General features: G+C 54.1%; 4 protein-coding genes across 4 annotated transcripts; 2 read left to right on the top strand and 2 right to left on the bottom strand.

Annotated features, from left to right (window-relative positions):
- Positions 1–712: 712 nt before the first annotated feature.
- GCG54_00003650 (Ubiquitin conjugation factor E4) lies at positions 713–7,273 on the top strand (the record flags this gene model as incomplete). The annotated part of the gene is made up of 10 exons (XM_045403720.1): positions 713–839; positions 906–1,933; positions 3,282–3,356; positions 3,741–4,411; positions 4,461–4,665; positions 4,726–5,463; positions 5,524–5,732; positions 5,797–5,889; positions 5,938–6,303; positions 6,382–7,273. The coding sequence occupies 10 exons, from the start codon at positions 713–715 to the stop codon at positions 7,271–7,273; spliced, it is 4,404 nt and encodes a 1,467-aa protein (XP_045271060.1).
- Positions 7,274–9,951: 2,678 nt separating this feature from the next.
- On the top strand, positions 9,952–11,716 carry GCG54_00003649 (Glutamate decarboxylase 4; the record flags this gene model as incomplete). The annotated part of the gene is made up of 4 exons (XM_045403719.1): positions 9,952–10,220; positions 10,276–10,303; positions 10,377–11,606; positions 11,663–11,716. 4 exons carry the CDS (start codon positions 9,952–9,954, stop codon positions 11,714–11,716), a joined length of 1,581 nt encoding a protein of 526 aa, XP_045271059.1.
- A 1,580-nt stretch (positions 11,717–13,296) lies between these two features.
- GCG54_00003648 (uncharacterized protein) lies at positions 13,297–13,641 on the bottom strand (the record flags this gene model as incomplete). Its single annotated transcript, XM_045403718.1, has 1 exon — positions 13,297–13,641. The coding sequence occupies one exon, from the start codon at positions 13,639–13,641 to the stop codon at positions 13,297–13,299; it is 345 nt and encodes a 114-aa protein (XP_045271058.1).
- A 621-nt stretch (positions 13,642–14,262) lies between these two features.
- GCG54_00003647 (uncharacterized protein) lies at positions 14,263–14,613 on the bottom strand (the record flags this gene model as incomplete). Its single annotated transcript, XM_045403717.1, has 1 exon — positions 14,263–14,613. The coding sequence occupies one exon, from the start codon at positions 14,611–14,613 to the stop codon at positions 14,263–14,265; it is 351 nt and encodes a 116-aa protein (XP_045271057.1).
- Between the last annotated feature and the right edge of the window lie 4,630 nt (positions 14,614–19,243).

Raw genomic sequence — 19,243 nt, 5'->3', positions numbered from 1 at the left:
GGTCAACAGAACTGGTCAATAGGCTGCCTGCAGAAATGCAAGGGCGGTCTTGGCTCCGTATTCCGCCCGTGTAACGTGGCTCGATGCTGTCATTCGCCATCGTCCAAGACAAAGTGCATCCCATCCTGCCCGTATCGAGGGCTGCTGGAGACAACGGTTATGTCATGCTCGCCATGGGAATGTTCGTTTCTCTGGTGTTCCCGGCAGAGAAAAGCATCAAGTTGGCCAATGCCGGGGCCCAGAAGATGCGGGGACGGTGCCCCTTCCGCCATGGGTGCTGACTAACACTGTGTTTTAGCGGCCGTTTCCTCTAATGCCCTGCAACTGACCCTGACTGAGGCCCGGTCCTGACTTGGACCCGTGCTGGACCGGACGGACTAGCACTCCGTGGTTGCGAGGGCAAGTAGCGTTATCGGCAGGGTGCTTATCGGACCCTCGGCCCAAGAAGTGCCCTCCACTGGGCTGGACGTCACCTCACTCGTTGCCGTTTCCTTCCCATCCACTCCGTATTGGGCCTCAACTGTAAACCTCCTCCACAACTCAGCCTTTCCTCCGCGCCACCAGCGGTCCCACGAAAACACCCACTTCCGATCCGGACACGCTCACCGCAACTACGATAAAACTCCATCGCCAGAGTTTCAATCATGATCTCCCCTGCCACCTAGAAACTCCCCTTCTGATCTAAAGTCGACGACAACAACCCGTCAGCACCATGTCGCAACAACCACCACAGCCGCCGTTCGCCGCCCCCGAGGACGATGCCACCATCACCCATCTCGTCCACAACCTCGTCGAGGAGGCAGTCCGATCTGTCGAGGAAGTCCCCATCCCGTTTGGGCGTAAGTTGAGACTCGCAGACAAAGAGGCGATGGTCCGGACAAGACACGCTGACTAGCCACAACAAGCGCGACACCCCACTCAATGGCCTGTCGAGGAATTGGCAGTGCGGGAAGCCATACGGCATTCACTCACCCCCGACAGGGTCAAGGAGCTCGTCGACTTCTCCGCCTTGATGTATGTCGAAGAGCCCGATGATAACCTCGTCTGTCCCATCTGCAAACTCCCCGTCGTCACCCCGGTCATCACGCCCTGCGACCACACCTTCTGCCTCGAATGCCTGAAGCGCCATTTCTTCTCCTCCGACGCCTGCCCCATCGACCGGACCAAGTTCCGAGCCAAGGACTGCAAGACGTCGAGGCTCTTGACAAATATGCTCGACAGCCTCGTCGTCAACTGCCCCAATGCCGAGCGAGGATGCGACGAGACGATGAAACGCGAGGAGGTGGTCAAGCATGCGATGGGCTGTCGCTACACACTGCAGGACTGTCCGGACAAGACGTGCGATAGGAGAGTGGAGCAGTGGATGGCGGCCACCGGAAAATGCTGGCACTTTGAAGAGGCGTGCGAGTACTGCGAGGAGAAGATGGAGGCGGCGTCCATGGCGGACCACATCATCAGAGATTGCCCCAAGAATACCACGGCCTGCGCCGACTGCGGGGAGAAGATCAGGGTGTCGGATTTGAAGCAACACCTCGCAAATCGGTGCCCCGAGGCGAGTGCTGCGTGCAAATACGGCGACTACGGTTGCAAACACGAGGCGATTCGCAAAACGCTCGCTGCTCACGAGGATGAATGCATCTACAAGGTTGTCGCCGTCGTCGGAGAAAAGGTCAGGAATCAAGAGAAGCAGATCGAGAAGCTCCAGAAAGTGAAGGAGGACCAAGAGCGGCAGATTCTGGAACTCAAGGATGAGAGGCGGGACTGCATGTCGTGGGACGACGTGTTCAACCTGAACAACGTCCAGGGCGGGCCCAAGTTAAAACCGACCGAAGCAGTCATGAGCATCTACGAAGACATGGAGCGTCGGATGGAAGAACTTAGAAAGGACTTCACCGACCTCGAGGGTCGACAGACGGTCATGGTACTGAACCACGTCATACCTATCAAAGAAAATATGTCGGAGCTCAGAAGCACCTTGGGGATACTCAAGATGCACATGGCTTGGCTTATGAATAAGAGCCGGGAGGAGGTTGAACGCAGCCGGTTGGCCAACCGGACTGCCAGCGGGACAAGCCGCACGAGAGGCAGTTCAGACAGCGACGGCGAGGCGTCGTCGTCGTCGAGGAGGTTGAGCGACGGGTCGAATGGTATACCCCGCCTTTAGGCCACCGCATCACACCTTCCAGCGACGGCATCTTATTACGATTTAGCTTGGATTTGCCGGCCATATATTTTGCACCTCACGCGAGGTCGTGTACTAGTATATTTGTTTGGACATTTAGGCGTTTTGGAGGGACCCACGGTATCAACGACACGGAATGGGCACGGAAATACCCTTGGGGCAGGCACGCTACGCAGCGGGCCGCCCTTTGAAACAAAATTGGTTCTCACGTACAACGGTTGCTATATCCCAAAAGCTACAGCAGGTCTTGGATGCCTCGAAGCACATAGTAATTGAATCGATATCGTGATATTTTGACGCGGATGAGTGGGCCAGATATGGAACATGTTTCTAGACGCTGTTGATGTTTTATCAGAAACCTTCAAACGGGCTGTATCCAATGGGCTTCTTTTCGGCGTAGGTTCATCTGAAGCAGTTGCAGACGTCTACGAGCATCACCTGTTAAGGGTCTAAGGGTCTCAAAGCCGCTTGAAACAGGAAACAACATAACAAGAAGTCCTGGTGTATAATTACATAAGCCCTTCGGAAACGCCTTTCAAGGGCCTCATTGATCTTCACTGCGTGTTTGTGGCTCACAAGTAGTACCTTGCCTTAGGTAGCTGGCTATCTGTTTGTGTAGAACCTCTTAGAAAGCTGACAGTGGCAAGCATTAAAGGCAGCTGTGACCAGATTATTAATGAAGGTTCAGGGTGCACTTTCCCTCACTCCAACCCGGTGCCTTACCTCATCAGCGGACTTTGGTGGTGGACTTTGCATTTCCCAGTGGACAATCCGCTAAAAATCGGAGAAAGCTGGGTGCCTGGCCGCCCTTGTCGGATTTAACTGGTCCACACCCCACATTTCACCGCCCGGTGTGCACCTCCATGCCGCCGCCGCACTACCTCCCCACCACTGCAAGGCCCTGCTGGACGTCAACACTTCTGAACGCAGCCCACCTTGAGCTACCTCACCGGCCTCACCTTCCACACTGCACCCTACCCAGCTTCGTTCAGCCTTGTGCAAGGCGTCGGCAATTTCACAACCTTTTCTTGTGCACCCAAGAACCACCCGGGATCGGCACGCCTGCCTCGTACGCTGCTTGTAGTCCTACTGTCTCTAGACGACCGACGACGACAAGATGGATCCCAACGAGAACCAGGCACCAGATGCGCCTGACACGGCGAAGATGAACGAGGTAAGCTTCTTTATGGACTTGAGTTGGGTGCCGCGCAGCTCCTTGAAAGCTTCTCTGCCGGTCCCCTCCAAACGGCCTTGACCGATTCAATGTTTCGACGTCGGAACTCGATTCAACGATGCCGGCGACCCTGGTGCCCTTTCCCCAACATCGCCGACCAGCTCGATTGGGCCCAGCCGCCTGGATCGCCTCGAAATCGCCGTTTATATATTCATCGATTCTTCTAATCGATCTCTGCCGCCTTACCCGACGTTCTTTCCCGCAACCACGAAATTGGAGCTACACATCGAGACCAGGATGGCACAAGCCCGGAGGACGAAGACGCAATCGCGGATATGGGGCAAGATCAAGTCGGGACTTTCGCTGACCATTCCTACTGTACAGATCCGGTTGCGACGTCTGGCCAAGCTCGGTTCTGCCGCCAGGACCTCTCCCAAGCCGGAGGGCGACACATCACCGAATCCCGGAGCTTCGGGCGCCTCGACACCAACCGAAGAGAAGGGCAAGGGCCTCGCCGAAGAGCCGCGCAAGATCAACATCACTCCGTCGTCGACACCGCAGCCGAACCCCTTCAACCAGCTCGGCGTCAAGGCCGAATCGAACGAGGGCAATAGCCAGAAGCGAGCCGCTAAGAGCGAGACCACGCCAGCACCCGTCACGAAGCGCCCGACCGTCGTCCAAGAAGAGTCCATCGATGACTTCTCCGACCGAACCCTCACACAGATTTTCCGCATCACTGTCGATCCACACAGAGTTACCGATATCCATGGCCACAAGCTTATGTTTCTGCCGGGGGCGAACAGCGAACTGACGGAGTCAGATGCGGCGCTGAAGCTGACGACCAGCGTTCTGGACAGTGCCCTGCTGGAGGCTTTGTCGACTCTGAACCACAAGAAGTCCATTCTCGGCTTCCTGTTGCCATGCTTCAAGCGCATTCTACGCCTATATATCACGGTCAAGGAGACGGCTAAGGACAAGAGGGAGGTGCTTGACGAGGCGAAGAGATTGTGTGTTAGCAACTGCTTATTTGCTCTGACTCTGCCTGACCTTTTTGGGTAAGTTACCACGGGACAACTCACAGTGGCCGTTACTAACACTTTGCAGCCGATCACAGCCTGACAGTCTGGCATCATGTCTCCTGAGAGGCCACGACACTGATGACGGCGTGTGTCTGGACTTCCTGCGGGAAGCTGTGAACCGGTTCCCTGAGGATGAGCAGTACCCAGTGGTGTTCGCCGAGGCGATCAATACCCTCAGCCTTAAGTTGTCAGAGATGTCCATGGATGGCGATTACAAGCCATACCTCAATGTAAGTTCCGGCAAGGCGTCGGACGATAGCCTTTGGGAACGGTTGTACTGACGCAACCAGGCCTTGATGACATATACCAAGTTCCCGCCACTGCTTAATGCTCTGGCCCAGCACACCAACTTCCTCCCTGCACAAAACTCTGGTCCTCTCATTGAGAAGGCAACCATCCTGGGTCCGTTCTTCCGGATCTCTCCACTGCAATCCGAGGTCACGCTCACCTACTTCCCAAACCCCCGAGGATTGGACAGAAGACAAGCAGCCCAGCCGCAGGAGGCACTACGCGCCATCTTGAGAGTACACCAAGATGAATTGTTCACGATCGCCAACGCCTTTATACGAGCCGACAGCGAAACGAGAAGCCGCGTCCTTGACTGGTTCGCGTCCGCCATCAACTCCAACAAGAAGCGTAGAGCTATTCAGGTTGATGCCAAGGAAGTCTCTTCCGACGGGTTCATGACCAACCTGACAGCCATCCTCGACCGATTCTGCTCGCCGTTCATGGATACGACTTTCTCCAAGGTTGACAGAATCGAAGTTGACTACTTCAGACGGAGCCCTCGCGTGGACATCAAGGAGGAGACCAAGATCAACGCTGACCAAGCGACGTCGGATGCTTTCTACGAAAAGAAGGCTGAGGGCACATCCAACTTCATTTCTGAAGTGTTCTTCCTAACTCTCGCCGCTCATCATTACGGCAGCGAGGCCACAAATGCAAAGGTCAAGAATCTGGAGCGCGACATCAAGTTCTATGAGACGCATGTGGCTAAGATGGAGGCTGAGCGTCACAAGATGGTGAACGTGAGTAGCTCTCAGTCTGGCAACGGCGATGCCGTGTGCTAATGCTAATCACCAATGCAGAACCCCGCTCAACTCGCTATGTACGAGGTGACTCTCAAGAGGCATACCCAGGTCCTGAATAAGGCAATTGCGTTGAAATACGCCATAGAGGGTGTCTTCTTCGACGAGAAGATGCAGGAATTGTCTCTCCGCTTCATGCGCTACGTTGCTGTCTGGCTTTTGCGCCTTGCCAGCCAAACGGACTACAAGCCTGACACCACGGATCTTCAGTACGTTTTTGCCATGACTGCCTATTCCTCGCACGCATTCCGAGCCACCGCTGACCATGTTCAGACTTCCGCTGCCCGCTCAGACGCCGGAGGCATTTGCCTGCTTGCCCGAGTACGCTCTCCAGAACGTCGTTGACAACTTCAAATTCGTCTACAGGTGCGTCTCTCACAAAGCAGTACAGCTACGAATGCTAACATCTTCTAGATACCTTCCCCAAATCATGCCGTCCGCAGTCGGCAGTGAGATGATTGCCATGTGTATCGCTTTCCTCCGATCATCCGAGTACATCAAGAACCCCTACCTCAAGTCGTCTCTGGTCACGCTCTTGTTCTCCGGAACCTGGCCCTTTTCGCATTTCAAGAAGGGTGTCCTGGGCGACCAGCTTTACGGATCCAAGTTTGCCAACGATCACCTGCTGCACGCCTTGATGAAGTTCTACATCGAGGCAGAGTCGACTGGAGCTCACACTCAGTTCTACGACAAGTTCAACATCAGATACGAGATCTTTCAGGTCATCAAGTGCGTCTGGGGCAATGACGTCTACAAGCAGCAGCTCACCAGAGAGAGCAAGTAAGTTATGGCTCTGGAAAGACAGCACGACGCGACGCCGTGTCGTAGGTGCGAGGAACGCCGTTAACATGGGTACAGGGTCAATCGACAGTTCTTCGTGCAATTCGTCAATCTTCTGCTCAACGATGCCACCTACGTTCTCGATGAGGCGCTGACGAAATTTCCCAAGATCCACAACCTCCAGCACGAACTGGAGGCTGACCAGAGCATGTCTGCTCAGGACAGACAGAAGAAGCAAGAGGAGCTATCGGGTCTTGAGAACCAGGCCACCTCGTACATGCAGCTCGCCAACGAGACATTGGCGATGATGAAGCTATTCACATCCGCCCTGTCGTCTGCATTCACGATGCCTGAGATCGTGCAGCGTCTGGCCAGCATGTTGAACTACAACCTGGACACTCTGGCTGGACCCAAGATGGGGCAGCTCAAGGTGAACGATCCTCAAAAGTACCACTTCCAGCCCCGAGTGCTGTTGTCGGACTTTGTGGACATTTACCTCAACCTGGGCTCGTCACAGGCTTTCATCGAAGCTGTCGCTTCGGACGGTCGCTCCTACAAGCCGGCCAACTTTGACAAGGCTAGCTACATTCTGTCAAAGAGGTCCATGAAGGAGACGGAGGATATGGAGAGGTTCAACACCCTGAAGGAGAAGTTCAAGGAGGCCAAGGAGATTGCGGAGCAGGCAGAGCTTGACTTGGGTGATATCCCTGCCGAGTTCGAGGACCCCATCATGGGCGATCTGATGAAGGACCCTGTGACCCTGCCGTCGAAGCACATTGTGGACCGCTCGACCATCGTCCAGCATCTGTTGTCTGATCCCAAAGATCCGTTCACGCGACAAGCGATGACGATAGACGACGCGATCCCGCACACCGAGTTGAAGGCCAAGATTGAAGCGTGGAAGGCCGAGAAGATAGCGGCTGCCAAGGCCAAGGTGCAGGGTGATGCTATGGATACCACAGAGGGCTGAGGGCAAGGAAATGGCTGTTGACGAATGGATTACAGGATTATGAAATTGGGCTAATGGCGGCTCTCGAGGCGGCCAACATGCATGTGTTAAGATTAGACATCGGGATTCACTCTGGTTTAGTTAGGGGATCAATCATGATACCAGGCAGTGGTTAGACCTGGATTAGAGTATCTCTAGAAAGAGCGAGCAGTGAGTAGCAGAATGGCTATTTGGAGCGAGATGGCCGGTATTTGTGACAGACAGGCTCGCCTCTTTGCGTCGATGTGAACCTGAGGCCTAAGCTGACGGAGCTGTTCGCCTGTCATTCAACCGAAAGGGAAAAAAGCAGACGAGATGAGGCTCGGGCAAACCGGGATGAGCTGGAACCAGAAGCAACGGTAACGATGGCGAGAAACGAAAAAAGTAAGGCCGGTCTGATGATTCGTGAGAGAGAGGTGCTGGCAATAGGGGGCGAGGCGGCCCGAACAGGAGAGTAGTAGTAGATTCATGTGTTTGTAGGGCATCAATTTTCCTGGCTGGGTCGGGTTCTCCTTCACCGAGAGATGGGATGAGCAGCACAAGGTGTGGTTTCGAAGGGGGTTGCGAAAGATTACGAGAGCCAAAGTCGAACCACAGTCGGCGGCTTTGGGGGGGCTAAGCCACAGGGGACAACGGAGGTTGAGGCGTCGGGGTGATGCGTGGGGGGTCTATCGGCGGGCGTTTGGGGGTTTGGATCAATCGGTGAAGAAGAATTGAAATTCCGGGGTTTGGTTTCCTCTTTTTCTTTTTTTGCTTTTCTCGGAGGATGCCATTTCGGAAATTTGGGATGGGCATGGGGGATGGTGATTGGGAACGAATGGGCTGAGGTGATTTTTGAGGCTTGACGGGTGGATGAACGGGTGGTGGTGATGTCATTTTTGCTTTCTGAGGGAAATAAATGTATTACCGTGGACTTTTGCTTTCCTCCCTCCCCCTGAGTGAGATGTTTTGGGTTGATGTTTGGAGTGGCTGTGAGTTTTTGGTGCTAGGCATTGACATCCGAGCCGTGTTATCCTTTTAGAAGTTTTGAGAGGAGTCGAGCCCGCCGATGGATATTGCTGGAGGAGACGGCTCTTTGAGTGCTTTGAGTGATTGACGAAGCGGCGGTGATCGTTGGTGGAGGAGGCGTCCCAGGTCCGGGGCCAGGGCCGCTGTGGCGGAAGACCGGCACGGGGGGGTGATTGGGTGGGAGCGGCTCGTTCCAGGGCGGCACCTGCTGGGGCGGGTGGGCGGTTGCAGTGGTGGGCCAGCCGAAGCTGTCAACCCGTGCCAAGCTTTGGGCGTAGCGCGTTTTTTGGGATGCTGGGTGCTGGGCGTGGTTGGGATGTTTGGCTTGGGACCTGGGGAAAGCTTCCCAGCTGCACCTCATCCGGTTGGTTGGAGGAGGGGTGGTAGGGGGGTGAGGCATGTGGGTAGTGAGACGTGGGCAGCCGTGAGAGAGAATTGAAGGAGGCCGCCCTTTTCCTCTCCTTGTCCGTCTTCTGTTGAGAGAGAGTTAGGGGGCACATTGGGATGTTCGTCCACAACAGACGAGGAACATGTGCTTTTCGGGTTCTGCTGGAAACAGGAGAGATAGAGAGAGACAGACTCAGACTCGGGTCTCGCGGGCTGGGCGAAAACTCATCTCGTTTGCCGTGCTTTTCTGATTTGCGGATAATATGCTGTTCCCATTGCTGAGTTTACTTTTTGGGGTTATTTTTATTCCATCTTGCTATCGGAGTTTTGATCAAATCATCCAATGCTGACGCAGTTCTGTGCCCCCCCTCTGATTGGGATAAGCTCCCGGGCCTGGGACACGTATCGTTATCCGATGTATTCAGCGGGAACATTGCAGCTTCTGTTCTCGGTGAAATTCGTCAGGGAGGCCTACCTTCGTTTCGACTTGGGACCCCGCTGTTGGAACTGCCCTGCCTGGCCTTCTGCATGGCTTGCATGCTGTGGATGTCATCGTCGATGATGTACAAGCTAGGTAAGAGGTAAGGTAGCTCTGGTTCGGCATGTACGTACCGGCTACACCGCACCTTCCCATGTACTGACTTAGTCGTAGCGTGCCGTCAGCGTTCCTGCCCCGCCTTCCGGCTTCAGGTTCGCTCAATCACCCCACCTGCCATTGCCTTTCTCTTGCCGCAAGCTACAAGCTTGCTACACGCCGCACCACCACCACGGCAACGCAACCTCCCAACTTGCGTATCCAGCTTAGCTTTCCTGCCTTGGGTACCGGAGCTTGGGCTTCACCAGCGTACGCTGCAGAGAGTACCTTAGCACCCATTCCACCTTATCCCGATCTGGCCCTGTCCTTGTCTGCCCCCCTGATGCACTGGACCTGGACCTGGCCTGCGGCATGCAGTGCCACGCCCACGCCCGCGTCCAGCTGGCTTGGCTCCGCCGAGACTACTCGATGCCCTCCTTTCTCCTCTCTTCTCCCCTTCTCTCGCTCTCTCATCGCCCATAAACAAATCGTCCCATCCACTGCTGCTTGACAGTCTCGCCTCGCCTCGTCTGCCCAAAGCTCAGACTCAGCTACAGCCAAAGCTCCCAGCTCCGTCTTCTCTTATAAACGTCGTCCCTCGTCCGCCTCTTCGACGCCGTTCGAAAGCTGCTTCTCCTCACAACATTACCCATTCACCTCTTCCTTCGTATCACCCTCTCGCCGTCTCAAAATGGTCCACCTCGCAACCGTTGCCACGCCCCCCGACTCGGGCTCCGAGGACTCGTCCTCCGGCCACCTGGCCCAGGTCATGAACAAGCTCAAGGACGTCCAGCTCAAGCTCGCCGACCACGAGGACTGCTACACCACCAGCGTCTACGGCTCCCGCTTCGCCAACCAGGACCTGCCCAAGCGTGAGATGCCCGAGGACGAGATGCCCAAGGACGTCGCCTACCGCATGATCAAGGACGAGCTCAGCCTCGACGGCAACCCCATGATGAAGTGAGCTCCCTCAGCCCTGTAACTTCATACGCCAGAGATCTGACACGATAGACAGCCTGGCCTCCTTCGTGACGACATATATGGTGAGAACTGACAGCCGCCAAACCCCATGGCCCACCCCCGCATTCGACCTCCCACGCTGACCCCCACATCCAGGAAGATGAAGCTGAGAAGCTCATGTGCGAGTCCTTTCCCAAGAACTTCATCGACTACGAGGAGTACCCCCAGTCCGCCGACATCCAGAACCGCTGCGTCAGCATGATTGGCAAGCTCTTCCACGCGCCCCAGGGCGAGGGCGAGCACGGCGGCGCCGTCGGAACGTCCTCCGTCGGCTCCTCCGAGGCTATCATGCTCGGCGTTCTCGCTATGAAGAAGCGCTGGAAGAACAAGCGCCAGGCCGAGGGCAAGAGCACCGAGCACCCCAACATCGTCATGTCCTCCGCCGTCCAGGTCTGCTGGGAAAAGGCCACCCGCTACTTTGAGATTGAGGAGAAGCTCGTCTACTGCACCCCCGACCGCTACGTCATCGACCCCGAGGAGACGGTCAACCTCGTCGACGAGAACACCATCGGCATCTGCGCCATCCTCGGCACCACCTACACCGGCGAGTACGAGGATGTGAAGGCTGTCAACGACCTGCTCGAGAAGAGGGGCCTCGACGTCCCCATCCACGTTGACGCCGCCAGCGGTGGTTTTGTCGCTCCCTTCGTCGTCCCAGACCTCGAGTGGGATTTCCGCCTGAAGAACGTCGTCTCTATCAACGTCTCTGGCCACAAGTACGGCCTCGTCTACCCGGGTGTCGGCTGGATCGTCTGGCGCGCCGCCGAGTTCCTCCCCCAGGAGCTCGTCTTCAACATCAACTACCTCGGCGCCGACCAGGCCTCCTTCACCCTCAACTTCTCCAAAGGTGCCTCTCAGGTCATCGGCCAGTACTACCAGCTCATCCGCCTCGGCAAGAAGGGCTACCGCGCCATCATGTCCAACCTTACCCGCACCGCCGACTACCTCTCCCAGTCCCTTGAGGTGCTGGGCTTCACCATCATGTCCCAGCGCTCCGGCGCCGGCCTGCCGCTTGTCGCCTTCCGCCTGCCAGAGAAGGAGGACCGCAACTACGACGAGTTCGCGCTGGCGCACCAGCTGCGCGTGCGCGGCTGGGTCGTGCCCGCGTACACGATGGCGCCCAAGACCAACGACCTCAAGATGCTGCGCGTCGTCGTCCGCGAGGACTTTAGCAAGAGCCGCTGCGACATGCTCATCACGGACATCAAGCTGTGCATGGGCCTGCTCGAGCAGATGGACCAGGAGAGCATCAAGCGCCAGCAGGACTTCATCCACAAGCACCACCTCACGAGCACCAAGTCGTCACACAACCACCCAAAGTTCAGAGTTTGTCCCCAACCCCCTGTGCGCGAGAGGCGGATCTTGCTGACTGCTGGTTACAGAAGGAAAAGCACTCCCTGCAGGGTAAGACTGGCAAAACGCATGCCATCTGCTAAAGCGTTCCGGGGGTGTAGTCATAAAGACAATTTTGGACACGAGATTAATGATTGACATGACTTCTTGGATGAGTGACCGGTTGGTCGGTCGGGCTGGTTTTGGATAAAGGGGGAAAGAGGTGGAATGCTATTGTTCTGAGAGTGTATTCTATATACAGAGTAGCATCTTAGAAATATGATGCGTTTTTGGCGTCGATTGACTCTGCAGTCTCCTGCAAGGCAGATGACGACTTGGACTTCTCAACTCGGGGTACTCTACCTAGGTTACCTGCGTTTAACTGCAGCAACAGATGAAAGTCAAGGATGACAAAGATAAGGAATCTGAGGAGTCTTGCTACGCGGGCGGATAAGTATTATGTTAGTTCTGAAAGCTCATTGCATATTAGTAGTTTTATCACCTCTGTCGTCTCTGTCGTCTCTATTATCTCTATCGTCCCTATCGTCTCTATCGTCTCTATCGTCTCTATCGTCTCTATCGTCTCTATCGTCTCTATCGTCTCTATCGTCTCTATCGTCTCTATCGTCTCTGTCGTGTCCCTGCTATTCTTGCAATCGGTCCAAAAGTCTCAATGCATTGTCTCTGCTCTGGCTGTTGAAATCTGGTGGTATTTATCCTTTGATAAGCAGTACACCGAACAGGTGACGGGTGACGTGGGCGACTGAAACTCATTATGGAAACACGAGATACACAGACAATCGGGGAAACTTCCAGAAGCTCTGGACAAATTTGAAGTCTTGAGGTTTAAGCAGAGATTCGATTACCCATGGCGTACTCAACTGCTCCGGACGGGCTCTTTTCACTGTGGCTTTGTTATCGTTGTTGCAGCGGAATACTTCGGTATTTATAACAACGTGTACCTGCGAGCTGGGTATTAGACGATATATCAGGCGGCCTTCTGGCTCTCTCGTTAGTGACAAAGGCGATATCTTCTCAGGACATACCAGTTTAAAATGTAATACTTGATCGATGCTACCACTGCATTTGTGGGCTTGAGAGTAATTTGCAGGGCTCTGTTATTCTATTTATAGTACTTGTGCACCGACAACCGTTGAATCTGTGGGCACAGGGAAGACTGATGATTGCGCCCACACTAGGTGCCCTTCGGAAGGGCATCTATCTGCCCTACGACGATTCACTCTATCACTGAAGGTCGATAATTAGAAGGGGGCTGCGTCTGACAAGCAACGCCCACCGTCAAGGTCAGAACATGGTAGCGTGGAAGGCTGTTCAATCGGTTGCGTTCAAAGATGAGTGCGTTCAAGACATGGGCAGGCGAGTGAATGGTGGCGTAAAGAGATTGTGATTTGACTAACCGCCAACCAGTAATAAATGGCGGGGACCATCTAACCCCAATAACGCAATGAGATTTTGCTGTTCCCCCATATGCTCTGCGCTTGCCAAAGCCTAAACCGATTTCCGAAAATAATGTGGCTTGTAAAGACTATACTTCACCCTTTTTGCAACTTCCCAAAGAAAAGTCGAAAATAGGGTAGTGTGGATTCTATGTCCTGTCCTTCCCTTGTTGATAGCCCTGGCCCAACGCGTGCCCCCAGCGTCAAGACTCATGACCATGCCACCTTCAAATCATACATATGGAGTTATACCAGCGGACCATTCGATAGCCGTCCTCCTTGTCTTTGCACTCGATCATGCCGCAGGTGTGACCCCACGTCTTGGCCCAGGAGCGAAGATGCGCCCACTTGTCCTCGCAAAAGTCCCTTTGGCTGATTGTGTTGAAGTCGCCGCCGCCGTAGGCGTGGTTCGTGGACTGGAAGCAGCCCTGCCAGCACTCAGGAATTTGATGAAGGGGTAGGCCCTTGTCTTGGGGTATCTTGTCCAGGTGTTTGGGGCGGCTCCAGCCGTGGCTGCCTGCGCTGACGCTCGTGGCGATGATGGCGACGGACAAGAAAACGCTGAGTTTCATTTTGTGGAAATAATTTATCGGGGAGATATGGTTTGGATAGATTAGAAATATGCTTGGCGATTTCCGGTGTTGTAGTTGTGTTGCTGCTAGGTTGGCGGACTTTTGGGCTGCAAGATTGCTGGGTTGCTGGGTTGCTGGGTTGCAATGTGCTGTGTGGTAGAAGGAAAGCGCTCGTTCAGCTCGGGCGAGTAGCCGACATGTGTATATATCCTGAACGAAACGTAAATCCGATGTGTTTTGCAGAAACCCATACATGTCGACCCTTGCGGCCATTCACTTTGTGTACTGAAAGTTGCTTATGAAGTTTTGAGCATTTTTCTCAACCTCTAGATTCTCAAGTGAAACTACGATAGAAGTTAGACTTTCGGCACTGATTCCCGTCATTCCTCAGCGGGAGTGTAACCCTCCTACCTGCCCTCAAAAGCTCTTCTTATCATCCTACTGGAATAACCTTACATTAGTTCCGGTTTACTCAACTAATTCGCCAAGATCACTGAAGCTACGGGCGATTAGCCAAGAGCATCCTCATATTGATATTGCACCCGCAACTCCTTCGTTCGCTCCTGCTGCTCCGCTGCGCTACGCGTTAGGAGCTTCACCCTGGACAATTCATCAAGCCGTTCAGGATTTACTCCGGCACATCGAGTCGAACCATCGTCGGACCTTATGGTGATCCTCCTTGGGGCAATTCTGGACGGCGCATCCCATCATCCACGTCTTGAACCACCAATCAAAGTGCGTCCACTTGTCTTCGCAAAAGTCTCTCTGGTTCACGGTGTTGATGTCCCCAGTGAGTGCGTGGTTCGTCGACTGAAAACAGCTCTGGTAGCAGTCGGGCGCCTGGTGGAGGGGCAGTGGCTCATTGTTGGGAATCTTGTCCAAGCCCGTATACCGAGGGGAATTGTTCTTGGGGCCGCCCGCCGAGACGCTGACGGCAACCGTCGCGAGGATTAAAGCGGCGTTAATCTTCATTGGGGTAGGTTGTGTATGTGGACTGTCGTATATTATGATGATATTACGGGGTAGATTGACGATGACTTGTATGCTTGTTTTGTGGTGGAGCCGGTGTGTTGGTGTCTAGGAGAGTAAGAGAAAAAGTCGAGAGATTGGCGCTTCATAAATGCTGAAAGCCAGGGTATCTCCGTTAATTACAACAAGGTTGCCCATACACTTCGTCCTGCTATCCATTTCTGCTACCCATAAGGGTGACTGTCATCGAATCAAAACATGAGAAAAAGAAAGGTTTCACGAGAAATACCAAATGACTTGGTGCATCGAAGTGAATTGCGCACTCTATCATTCAATGATGTCTCTAGTTTGGTAGGGGAAAAACAACACCGAGACACCGACTTTGTTTTTTGATCGTAGGTGCATCAATACACGCCAGCCAACATTGCAGAAAGCCTTTGCGAGTGTTCCATGGCATGAACACGACTTGAGATACGACTCGTATAACGGACTCGCTTGGTCCCTACGACTATGCGCGTTATCGATTCACATGGGAAGTAAAGTGAAGAGAAAATCGTCCCTGAAAAAAATGACGAGTTCCAACTTAGGCGGCATATGAATCAGAGCCCCGCCACCTCCAAGACCCCATTTTGCCGAAATCCAGTGCCAGTTCCATTTCCGCCCCCGCCGCACGTCTGTCCGGTGGTCGGATCCGGCCTATTTGGGCGGGCTACCTTAGGTGGGCGGAGATGACCGTGCTGTTAGTGGTCCCTGGTCCCTGCACCCGCTATGGACGGCCTGCATTGCTTATGTAACAGGCGAAGCTTACACCAACCTCACGCGCCCAGATAGGTTGGTCATGGAATGAAAACAAAAACGTATTTTCTGTTTTGGTGTTTTTTTTCAAAGAAAAAGGGGACAGAAAAGACCGAATGCCTGCGTAAGTTCTCCTTCAATCTGCATGATTAAGAAGAATTAGTAGAATAATCCGCAAAGGAAACGCATTGAGCTGCGTCAGCCTGCAAGGTCAAAAGCGCCATCCCCAATAAAAATAGCATGCCCCCTTCCAGTCTCTTTGAGTAGTACAGATCAACTGCTTTCTGCTGTCGCATTGTTGTCTTTTGCGTTTCTTTCTATACGGGAAGAATTTTCCTGAGAATGAGGTGACAATCATCTACCAAGTGGTGGTCCGTCCGTTGCGATATCGCCTCCCCGAAGCAGAGCAGGCGCTCATGAGCCATGCTCGTTATTGCATGTGGAACGTCGAGTGACTTGGGTTGTGCTTAAGCTCTCAGGTGCTCTTAGATGCCGTCTCTCCATTTGATTTTGTGTCTCTGTGGTGGCATGCTGGCACAGCCTGGCTAAGGATGGGCAGTCATAATTTCTACCACTGCCTGACTGGCCTGGCACCTTCTGGTCTCTTCTCGAACTTGAAAGACTTGTGGGCTTATTTGAATTCGTGAAGTACCGAATGGTCCGAAAAGAAAGAGCCACTGACCAGCCCCTTCGGGTTTGGGCGAGACACACAAATCTGTACCAGGCATCACCGGGATAGCATCACATCATACATCTGGTATAGAGTGAGCCTCAGCAGAAACTTTGAGAAACGGCAATGAGATCCCCCGCCGTACCTGTAGTTTGAAGGTATCTGATTACCCATAGCCAAATGCGACTGCCGCCTCCTGTGGGCTTCGTGACTTGGGTGTAGGGGAGAGAGAAGGAAGGAACCACCAGCCTACGTGCGAGTCCCAGGCCAATGCCGAGAAGGAAGGAGTCCCCTTCCGACCTGCGGTTGCCGCTCTCAAAGCAGGCAGACTTAAGCGAGGCGACCGCAGCTGCCCCACCCGCCCGTCGGGGACGTGAGTAGATATCGCCAGATCTCGTCCTGCCTGGCTTTTTTTTTTCTCTCTTCTTCTCTTCGTGATCTCGCGACGGTATGTCCAAACCCCCACCATTTGAAATGGATCTTGTTTTTTTTGTCTCGCAGCCGTAACTAACTGGTTTGAAAATAGCAGCTTCTTTTTTTTTTGAAAAAAAAAAGCTTTCCGCACGTCACCGAGCGCTGCCTCGCCTTTTTTCTTTTCGGAAATTTTCGTTTCGCTGCCTTCGCCTTCGCTTTTCCCCCCGATCTGCCCTCCTCGCCGCCATCGCCGTCTCTGCTTTTGCTGCTGCTGCTGCTCCCCGTCTCTGTCGTCCTCGTCGTCCCGCGTCGTCGTCGTCCTGCGTCGTCCCCTGCCCCTCCCGTCCCTCGCCGCTGCCGCCGACAAGATGGACTCTTGGCTGTTTCTCTGCATCGCGGTGCCCTGGACGTTTCTCTGCCGGTGGATCCCCGTTTTGCTAGTGCTCGACGTAGTCGGCACGTCTGTCGCGGTCTACAACTTTCTCTGTAAGTTATGGTTGTTTTCTCGACAATTGGGTCTCATGCTAAACATGATAATAGTCGTGGACCTAATTTTGCCATGGTACCTTGAGTACGACATCGTCGCCCCTCTCTCGGCCCACCATCGCAATGTTGGTTTCGCTCTGTTCGGCCTCTTCTCAGTCTGCCTCTTCTTCCTCGCCGGCACGTTGGCCACGCTGTGGATCCGTGCTTGGAAGATCGAACGACGCCACCGGCTGCCAAAGTCCGCGGACTTCGGTCCAAAAATCGTGATGCAAGCTTGCGATCTGGGCTCCGTGTCGTTACGCCGCCTGAGAGAAGGCAACCGTGCGAATATCTGCATCGCATGCGCGAGGGAACCCCGCCTCCTTGAAGAAGGACCCCGCATCCTTGACAGATTTTACCATTGCATGACCGACAAGGGCAAGCACATCGGCTGCCTGCCGATCTTTGACCACCATTGTTGGTGGCTGTGGACAGCCGTTTGTGCTTATACCATCAAACCATACCTCTTGGTGATGGTCTATGTGCCGCTCTTCCACACGGTCGCCCTCGCAATCCTTGGCTGGTCGTTGACGTTGCCGTCCCAGTCCTCGCGCCAGTTCTTCGCCGTCCTCGTCGCCGTCTTCCCGCTAATGATCAGCTTGGTGCTTTTTGCCCCGGCCGTGAAGCAATGGAAGCGACTTGGTTGCATGAACTCGCCCAATCGCGAGTTTGTCAAGTTCAGCCAAGGACGAAGCCGCCCCAGCTGGCCCATGGTCATCCAGCTGCCCGACGGATCGTTCAAGCACCATGTTGTCCACCGCAGCCCGTGGGACCTCGGCACCGACGGCAACCTTCGCGCGGCCCTTGGCCATAGTCGCTGGGTCTGGCCCTTGTTCTGGGTTGTCCCGCGTTACGTCAAGCAGTACGGCAAGAGCGACGAGTCGGACCTCCCTCTTTCCCGCGCCTTCATGGAGGAGGTCGAGGCCCTTCGTGGTTTATACGAGGAATTCGAGCTCCAGCCGCTTCCTCCCCGCCGCCACCACGCCTACTCTACGGAGTTTTAAGGTCGTCGTCGTCGTCGTCTTCTGCCGTCTCTTCCGTCTGCTGCCGCCTCTTCTCTCGGTCTTCTCTTCTGGTCGCCCCTATCGCTAGGGCCTCTGGGCCAGACAGTTCCGCGCCGCCCATGCCCATAGATACGAACACCGCGAGCCGCCCCGGATAGGCTATTATTTTCTCATCCCCGCCCCCCTTCCCCCATCCATCCACTTGCCGCCCTCCCAAGTGGTTCCCGAGGAGTCAACCTCATTAAAAAATCAGCCTGACATGTCGCACCTTCACGTTGGTGTCAGGTGTCAGTACCCAAAATCGCGATTCGGGGGAATCGAAGATGGGGAAACTGACGCGACAACGGATCACAAAGCAAATCAATCATCACATCACAAATCGATCCGTAATTTGCGAGCTATTTCATCCAGGAGCATTTTCAAGTTGTCAACCTTACTCCACGCTCGCGTCCCTGGCTAGTCAATACATTCGGCCTCGGACCTTCTCAAACAAGCATCAAAGTCATCATGGCAACACTACCTTGATGCTTCCGAGTCTCAATATCGCTGGGGCACTTGAGACTCGACGACACACATCATATCCTTTGCTTCTCCTTGGGGCGGAGAGATCCTTTTGGAACATTCATGACTTCACTTCAACCCAGTACTTGCAACATCCTTTTCGGGTCCTGGGAGGTCGTCATCATTCCCATGATCAACCATTCACATCACGGATTGTCTCTGGGGCAGGAGAGACAATCGATCCATCATCACCTTTCTTTCAACCTGGAGAAACATCTTCACAAAATCAAACCACTTCATTTGAAACCACACTCCGACATCAAATTTGGCTGGCAAAGCTCGAACGCTAGTCACCTTCACACAGTACAGCGAGTCTATCTCTTCGTTGGGTACGAACAAGCTTCTTCGATCTGCTACCCAACACGCATCTTGGAACAGGGTTGGCGACCCTTCCACAAGTCAGACCATCGGGTTACTTATCTCTCTCGGAGACGACAGATGCCAGAACCTCTCGCAAAACCTTCGCTTGGCGTGCTTGGAATAGTACTGGCACCCTATGTTCCTCAGCAGAGAAACTCTGGCAGACAGATCTCTGGGGCAGCAGAGATTTGTTCTTCAACACTTCAATCCTTCACACTTCTTCTTCTCTCTGAGGCAGCAGAGACTACAAAATTTCACACAATCAGACTTTGATCTCTAGGGCAGCAGAGACATGTCGTTTCCA

This window comes from Colletotrichum gloeosporioides (genome assembly GCF_011800055.1).
Source record: "Colletotrichum gloeosporioides strain Lc1 chromosome Unknown consensus_5, whole genome shotgun sequence".
In the NCBI taxonomy this organism is placed as follows: Eukaryota; Fungi; Ascomycota; class Sordariomycetes; order Glomerellales; family Glomerellaceae; genus Colletotrichum; species Colletotrichum gloeosporioides.
Note: the sequence above shows the minus strand (reverse complement) of the source record. Positions and strands in the feature narration are given on the sequence as shown.